Source organism: Saccostrea echinata, unplaced genomic scaffold, assembly GCF_033153115.1.
Source record: "Saccostrea echinata isolate AGI-Se365-2 ecotype Australia unplaced genomic scaffold, CSIRO_AGI_Sech_v1 ptg000047l, whole genome shotgun sequence".
Taxonomy (NCBI): domain Eukaryota; kingdom Metazoa; phylum Mollusca; class Bivalvia; order Ostreida; family Ostreidae; genus Saccostrea; species Saccostrea echinata.
In genome coordinates this window covers 678864-688265 of record NW_026889796.1, presented here as the reverse complement: position 1 = coordinate 688265, position 9402 = coordinate 678864, and the positions used below count along the sequence as shown (strand labels likewise).

General features: G+C 30.9%; 1 protein-coding gene across 2 annotated transcripts; it reads left to right on the top strand.

The window, feature by feature from the left end:
* On the top strand, positions 1–7758 carry LOC133202467 (monocarboxylate transporter 12-like). 2 transcript variants are annotated; one of them, XM_061338296.1, is made up of 7 exons: positions 1–86; positions 3535–3642; positions 4057–4200; positions 4408–4554; positions 5604–5924; positions 6474–6563; positions 7408–7758. In XM_061338296.1, the coding sequence occupies exons 2-7, from the start codon at positions 3585–3587 to the stop codon at positions 7572–7574; spliced, it is 927 nt and encodes a 308-aa protein (XP_061194280.1). In that variant the 5' UTR covers positions 1–86; positions 3535–3584; the 3' UTR covers positions 7575–7758. The 2 variants fall into 2 exon arrangements, with proteins under 2 accessions (XP_061194280.1, XP_061194279.1); XM_061338295.1 differs by having other exon boundaries at positions 5604–6563.
* The last annotated feature ends 1644 nt before the right edge of the window (positions 7759–9402 follow it).

The following is a 9402-nucleotide window of genomic DNA, read 5'->3' as shown; positions in this document are numbered from 1 at the left end:
GACACACAAACTCTAGTAGAATGCATCGCATAGAACACATTAACTTCTATAAAGGGATGAAGTAGCTGAATAGCCCCAGGATAAGGGTGAGTACTTTTCATGTCTATGAACGTTTTCAAAGATTTGCTATATATATATATATATATATATATATATATACTTAAATTTTCATTGGAAAAACCCCTTTATCGAACTCGAAGAGGACTGCGTGCAAACTGAAGATCTTACAATGTATCTAGGCACTGAATAGCTCAAAGCTTCTTTTTTTTTAAAGTAAAAAAAAAAAAATAGCACAAAAGAAAATTTATAATAGTACAAAAATATACTTACTAAAGGCTTTTCCTAATCAATGGATTAATGATAAGTGGAAAATCCCATCAATTATTTGAGATTATAACATAAAATGAGGTAAGAATTAATTAGAAGACGGTTAGGTTTTCCCCTGAAAGACAAACATTTATAAATGATTTTTTTTATTCTTAATTCATGGAACTGCAAATATATAACCCTCAATAAATGGTAGGTATTTTTCTATTTTCTATTTTAGTTTTACTTGTCAAGAATTAAAATAGCTTAATAATATGACTTTCTCTTATTTTTCATTTCGGCCGAAGATTACCCTGCAATTACTAGGAGAAAGATAAGTCAATATTTGAGAAAACTGTCTATTTTACATGTATAATTAATTATTAGTATACAGGGAAATTTTCGCCCCCGTTTTATTTTCGCCCCTTTCGCCCTATGCACAAGTGGGCGAATTTAAAACGGGCGAATTCAAAAATCACAGTTTAATTTGTTAAACAGAATTGTGATTGGGCGAATTTAAAACGGGGCAAAATTGTTTGCAAGTATGAAAGGGCGAAAATAACACGGGGCGAAAATAACCCTGTATACATTTTAAATTTAATTATGGTTTTCGTTGTTAGATTGATGAAAAAAATTGCAGAAATCATGTTTTATCTGATATGTACTTAAAAAAAACTTGCATTATACAGTGCTATAATACTATTATTTACAAACAAGGCTAATTTTGTAAATATTGATAATTGTTGATTTTTGAATTTAAATAATAAAAAAAACCTAAATAGTATACATATGCTATCATGCTTCCAAGCTTTGAATGAAACAAATGCTGACTATAACATGATCAACAAAAATATTTTTGAAGAAAATTTCCACTTTTGCCTCTGAAGGAATTAAACTCGGTAATTTCCCTTATGTATCAACAAAAATTGAGAAATGCTTTGAGCCCTTTATTAATTGCTCCCCCTTGTGACTAATTTTATTTTAGACCAGTAGCAATACAGACTTGTCAGAAACCTGTGGTTTAATAATGTGTTCATATCTCTCTTTAATTTATGTAAATTTCATGTTTGTTCAATAGTAGCTTCGTAAATCACGTACACAATTCTAATTTTTATTGACTATCTTCATAACTTCAAACGCAATAACTTTTAATTACATACCTTTTGTTAGGGCATATAAAATTTCATACGTGGCAGAACATGTCAAACTTTTATCCAAAGAACTGGAGATTTTTTTTTTCATAGAGTGTGCTTTTTCATCTTTACTACAGGTCGCATAATATACATTTTACATCATTTAATCATATCTCTCAGACCACCCTTAGTACAAAGATATTTTTCTTGAAATCCTCATAACGTAGGTACATCTTTAAACTGTCTTAAGACATCTTAAAAGCTGTCTTATCCTTCTTGGAATTGTTCGTTGTCACAGAAGAGATTTTGGTAAACAGTATATTTAGCATTTTCGATTTCTTCAAGAATTCTTCCGCTTCTTTAATAAACATGAAACTTGTAGATTTGTGTACCTTGTCATTGGTCAAAAACAAGCTGATTTTGTTTAAAACATTCTGATTCTATACACATGTACTCCAAGACTGATACTAAAAAGATGCTTGAATTTCTCATTGACAATATCTACATGTATGTGGTTTTCGGAGACCACATGTCTTCCAAAAATCTGTTGGAGAATTGGATCCCTTATTAGCAGATCTGTTTTTGTATTCATATGAAGCAGATTTTATTAAAAAACTTCCAAAAAGAATTCTCTTGCTGTGGTCTTCAATTCGACATTTAGATATATCGACGACGTATTACCAATTAATAAACATTTATTTCTATTCTTTTGATTTTTATCAAGCAATGTACCATTAACACCTGCATATGGAGTTTATATCTCCCAGTTGATTCGATACACAATAGAATGTTCTACGTACGAACAATATCTGAAACGAAGGCTATTGCCAAGTGAGTTGAAGATACAAAGTCAGCATTTCACAAATTCTATGGTCGATACAAAGACTTTGTTTGCAAATAAAATCTGTCGTTAAGTCGAATACTGACTTTTATACAAATTGTTAGGCTGTTATTTTGACACTGAATTGTCTACGAATTTTTTGCGTTTACCCAGTCATAACAAATAGCACACGGTGGATGTGATCAATCGACAGGGGATGCTACTCCTCCTTGGCACCTGATCCCACCTCCGTTTTCAGAGGTCTGTGTTGGCTCTGCTTATAATTTGTATTTTTTTAATAGACTAAGAGAATAATCACTGTTCGTTATCTTCACCTTTCATTTGGTAAATAATAAATTTTGCTCACGATTCCCGACCGACCGACATTTTGACCGCTGACACAAGTTATATAAGTAATATTAGAACACCTCAAAGAAACTGCGCATTTTCTATGCATAGAAAGACAACTTTATAATTTATTTCACACAACATGAAAATAGCAGAAAAAAATTTACGCTTTTAGATCTTGAGACCATTCTAAAAAAATATGTAAATATTTCTTTTTTGCTGATTTACCTTGAATATTTTTATTTTAATAACTTACTCATCAATAGATGTTCTGTAATGTTTCCTGTGACAACACTGACAAAAACGTCACAGCACTGACAAAAATATGCAAAATCATGGATGCAATGTTAAATGCTTTGGACAGAAAATTTTCCGGAGGCGGGGTCACTTTTTTTCTCAAGGTTCCACAAAAATGTGGATTTTATATTTTTTATTCTGCAAAGTAAAAAGATTGGCACATAACAGTGTGTAGAGCTCATGAAAGTACTTGCTAGCTCTATCTTGAAATATGTGCTGAAAAAACGTTAGTTTTGATCGTGAGCACAAACAGAAATTTTGAGCACCACAAATAGATTTTGACATGCTACTTGTTTATATTGTTGGTAATTAAAAATGTCATGATATTTCTTAAAATATATATTGGTGGTAAATTTAAAGAATATGTCAAAATATTTCCGGCAATGGGAGTTGTCTTTATTTTAACCAAAATTAGGTCCTAGGGTTATTTATATCTATTAATAATGCTTAAAAAATCCTTTGTAACATAGAAATAATAAATGCTTTGGCCTGATGTGGTAATTTGACTGATATTTTATAAATAAAAATTAGGATTCTCAGTATCATTTTGTTATATATCACATTATATGGCGTATATCATTATGTATTCCAATCAAGTAAGTCCTGCTTGTTCAACTACTTGTATTTTAGATTAATTAGAAGGATATATAGTGTGTGGAATATAGAGCAAATAGAAAACAATGGAAGAAGATAAAAGAGTTCCGATCGACAGAGGCTGGGCATGGGTGATTCTTGTTGGTGAGTTTCTATATATAAAAGTCAGATAAGTGTATAAAACAGGAATTCCACAATCTGTGTTATGAGATGTATATTTACATTGATTAGATATATTCTTTATTTCTTATGAAAAATGATTGCTGATATCAATTCCCTAATCTAGGTAGAACCAGGTTTTTAATAGATTACTTTGAAAACAATGTTTTTTTCTTTCTAAATGCAGAAATATTTGGCAATTATTGCAGAAAAAATGATATAATTTGCTTACACGGGTCGTGTATTTTTTCTGCAAAGTCGCAACCGTTATCCCTGCATTTTTAAACAAAGAAAGGAGTTTATGATTTTAACAGAGGGTATTTTTTAATAGTTACGTAAAATTTGTTCCATAGTACTAGTGCAATTCATCATTGTTAATATTTGATCAATTCTCTTCAGCAAACTTCATTGTCGTGTTCCTGGTCATTGGCTGTACCTCCTCCTTTGGGCTTTTCTTTGCTGAGTTTATGAGTGAATATAAGGCGTCCGCCTCCAGCATCACCGTGGCATTGTCGGTACAGACTGTCATATTCAGTTTCTCTTGTGAGTACTTCATAGATTGCAATCTTTATTACATCATTTTGTCCAATCATGTCATAATTATGCAATTATAGATATCCCAGAAAGATAATATTAAAAAGGATTTTTGTTCACTTTGCTTACCGCCCATCCGTTGTGCAAATCTTTTTACAAGGATTGGCTTGGGTTACAATATGTTTAACACAGACCTTTTAAATATTTTCCCCGCAGCTCTCTTCGCACTGAACTTTGGAACTGGTCTTGCATCCAGTCGGACTTATATCATACTTGGAGGTCTGTTTGGTTGCTCAGCATATGTCATCAGTGCCATAATAAAAGACATGTCCTATCTAATACTGTCTCATGGCGTAATATTTGGTATGTAGTGAAGTTTTGAAATTAGTCCGTTTTAAGGAAAAATTATTGTTTCAAAATGCATTTTCCTTATTAAATATTTTTTTTGCTGATAAATAGGGTTTTCCTTAAATTTAAAAGTTGCAATTGGAACTTTTAGTAAAAAGTATCTCTTGTTTAATGATTGAAGAACTGTGTATAAGCAAAACCTAGACTAGACTAATTGGCTTTGATTTTTTTTTTTTAAATGTTAATCATTGATATATAATATCGAAATATCGACTGCAAACATTAAACATTACAAAATTTTTCGATCTATCTTGACTTGTAAAATTAGAAAAGTAAAACAAGGGAACGAATGTGGACTTTGTATATGTAGCTTTAGCCATTTTGATCACGTATATGAAGGAAACCATTTAAGAGATATATTCTGTAAAGGCGTCCATTTAAATGCATGGAAAGATATGAAACAAGAACGATACAAAGAAACAAAGAAAAACCAAATAAAATTAAAAAAAACATTAGCTGTTACTTTGTTCTTGTAATAATAAAATATACTGATCTCAGTAGAAAAAGCGAAATAAAGTCAGTTGAAATGAGTTTGGCGACGTCGTCAATTCTGACAACAAAGCTTCAACTCAGAGCAATGTGTTCATCGTAAGCATGAGCAGAGCATCGTTTGCATAAATAAATCAAATTAAAAATTAATTAAAATAGGTCTCATACGCATAGTTGTTCAGCAAATAGCCATTCGGTGTAACAGTGTTACTAGATGTCATTTTATTAGTTCCATAATGATATAATAATAATTGATAAAAGAAAACATAAATGGAGTCTTTGTTGACCGACATAGTCGTATATTTTCTTTGAGTTTTTGACGTACTACAACTTTCAATTTTTTTGAAAACATGTATTGTATATACAGGTAATTTAAATTTAAAAATCACAAATTAAAGAAATCTCAAAATATACAAAATTTATTGACAATTTCACTTTTTTAAAATCATAAATACTTATCTCTTCTCTACGAATAAAAAGAAGTCAAAATGCTAATTCAACACTGTTGTTTTAAGGTATCGCTTATGGATTTTCCTACGGGCCAGCACTAGTAGTTCTAAGCAGATACTTTAACAAGAAACGAGGAATGGCAGCCACCTTAGGAAATATGGGAGCCAGCTTTGGAAGTTTGATATTCCCTCCCGTCATAAGAATTCTTCTTGATAACTACGGTCTTAAAGGTGCCCTTGTCATCATTGGAGGCCTCCTTCTGAATCTTTGTGTAGCGGGAGCTTTAATGAGACCAGTGGCATTCTATAAAGAGCGGATAAGTGGCAATAAAGTAAATTCAAAAGACATTCTTTCCAACCAAAAAGTTTGGACAACTAACAATTATGGTAAACATGATAGGAATCATACACCAAATTTTGGAAATCATACCATTAAAGAAAATTGTACGCATAACAAGCTGACCCAAGAAAATTGCAACAAGGGAAAGATGTCAATTTTAAAAATAATTGTTCTTGATACGAAAAATAAGAGCAAAATAAAAAATATATGCAACATATGGATAAACTTTGAAGTTTTGCAAAATGTTTTATTCAGAATGTGGATTCCCGTATGTTTTCTAGCAATAATCGGATGTGTTCAGATAGTGGTTTTTATACCTCCACACGCTAAAGATCTTCAAATAGCAGATAGTAAAATTACTCTCCTGGTGATCATGATAGGAGCTTCAAACTTGTTGTCTAAGATTTTTGTAGCTTTTCTTATCCATCGAAATTGTATGTCAAAAACTCACATGATGGCTGTTTCTTTGATAATAACCGGGGCATCTTGTATGCTCATTTCATTGTATACGAACTTCTTGACAATGTCTTTCCTATCCGTAACATTTGGAGTTTTCGGAAGTGTGTATTTTGGTTTATTTCCTGCTGTAATTGCAGAATTTGTAGGATTAGACAATCTTTCCAGTGCAATGGCTATAAATATGATGATGCAAGGACTAGGACTATCTATTTCCAACCCAATATTAGGTAAATCTAAAACAACGTTTGATAGTAAATGTTAAATTAATATTTTAAGGTCACTTGAGTTACATGTATTTGCTATTTGCTTTTGTCCGTCGTTGTTCGTCGAGTGGTGTTTGTCGCCCAAACGTAAACTTTTGCACATTCTTTTTCTCCAAAACCACATGGCCAATTTGAAAGATTTTTGTAAAAGAAGTTTCCTTGAGTGATGGAAATTCAAATTCCCCTTCAAAAGAAAAGCTAGGTCGATCTTTTTCTGAGGAATAATGAAAATTAAAAAAAAAAACGAAGGATCATTCAAAATTAAAAGTGATGAAACTTTTGTGAAAGCTTTCATCAACCATGGCCTCTGGGCCAGAGAACAGGTCACAAAAAGGATGTAATAAGATTTATGTAGATTATTGGGGAATTCTTTAAAATTTTCCTTTCAAGAAATATAAGACTACACATTCTCAACCTATACATGTAAACAAGCATCCCCATGCAGTGTAGGTTCAAAATTATTCAAATCATTGTCACGGAGAAAGGAATGATGTCAGAATTTGATGCAAAATAAAAATACTTCAAGTATTTTTACTTTGCACCAAATTCTATATAAGGGGATGTTTTTTAAGTGTTTAATTTCTTATCTTTTGCTTGTACAACACTTTTAAATAAATTGTTCATTTATACCTACCTTTTGTCAATCCGACACGACTCTCTCTCTCTCTCTTTTTTAAAAAAATTTTCACCAAATGTTTTTTTTTTCAAATGCTTACATAATTTTTTATTCACTGTGAAATATATTGTCCTCATGCAAATCAGTCACTCGCTAAAATAATGATTAACATTATACGGTTATCTGTTTCAGGATATCTAAGAGACACATCGGGATCTTTCTATGCTTCCTTCTATGTCATGGGATCAACTCTTATTATTAGTGGAGTAATACTGTTCTTGGAACCGCTGTGTAGAAAGTTAGAAAAAAGAAGAACTGATTCCAAAAACATAGAACAAGGAGTTGTGATAACACCATAATGATGAGAGAGAGAGAGAGAGAGAGAGAGAGAGAGAGCATTCCAATCCGGTCTTTTAATAAAATGTATATCCTGAATAATTTTTTTTTGAGCAACAACACAAGAATATCAACAATTGAAATAATAACTTTAAAAAAAAAAAAAAAAAAATCAGATACGAATGTGCTATAATTTAGTTGACAAAGTAGAATTCATTTTCATTAATTGTTATTGTGTTTTATTTTTTGTATGATTTTATGTTCGTTTGAGTATGAATCAACATTATATGTTTTATTTAATATAATACATGTATTTATGATAATTATTTTCCATCTCATTGCATAGTATATCTCTGCATTTTACCTCAAATGATATTATTTTTTACAATGCATAACATTTCTCTTCATATTACATTAGTATTTCAGTAGTTAAAAATACCCATCTTTTATGTATTGTATTGAGAATTAATTTAATTATTGTGTTTTGATAGAAATCATGCTTATAAGATTTAAGTATTTTACCCCTAATATCTCGAATCTTCGGATTTTTTTCTTCTTCTGCCCGATCGAGTTCGAGATAACGAGGAGTGACTGTATGTAGTCTGAGTCAATATTACACACTTAAGGTATGAGCTCACTGCTCAGTCTTTGAGAAATGTACAAAATAAACTGTTTCATCAACTCATACAAGTACATATCTCATTTCTATTTGAAGTCAGATAAACATAAAAAAATAATTTAATTGTAGTTCTGTGATACGTTAAGCTTCATAACAAGTAAGTAAATAATTGAATAAATTGTGTTATATATATATATATATATATATATATATATATATATATATATATATATATATATATATATATATATATATATATATATATATATATATATTCATTCATTCAATCTTTATTTCCTCCATTTGGAGATTTGATAAACGAAACAACTATTACAACATATCTACATTAATGAAAATATATAAATATATAAAAAGAAAATAATAAAGAAAAAAAAATGCGGCATGTACAATTTGCTTATATACTCTGTATGAAAACATAAAAACATCTCATGTGTGTATCATACACATTATCGTAGTAAGTGGCTATGCTAGATACTATGAATGAAAAACATTTTAACATGAATTTCTTTTTGTCTAAAACTTGGTCATGGGTACCCCTAAGAACAGAAAGGTAAAAATTGTACTCGTTTAATGTAACAAAATCTATGTAAACATCATTGTATTCATATGATAATTCAAACATAAATTCAGATCTTTCATTAGATGTTATAGAACAAATCGCTATAGCATGTTGAAAACTGTTTGTAAAGGGTTTTGAGCAGATAATACACTGGTATATAGAATTCTTCTTCGGTGAATTACAACAAGTACGTTTTATTTCCTTGCATAATATGCCAAATGCCTTATGAATTTTATCGTATTTTCTTGGATGTACATTGAGCAATTCCTTTTCCAATGCAGAGACTTTACTGGTTTCTTTCATAGCGTCCTGTAGGAGAACAACTGATTTGCTTTTAAACTGGGTTAATAGAATTGATGTAATTCCGCGAGAATACATGTATTTCTAACCCTAGCGGACCAAGCAGCGGATATCCTGCATGATACGCTATAGACGTGTAAAAATATTTTGCTTGGTTAAGCGTCCATCACCCATCAGAAGTGGTGGGTTCCAGTATGTTATTATGCAGCTCTGTCTTTTGGGGGATCCATCCAGTTACTCCATATATTGCCGATACTAGTGCTAAGCAATACGTGCCCCAGAAATGACGGAAAGTAGGGTGTTTTATTATATACCCAAGAGTGCATCACCCAGTTTTACTGTTGATATAATA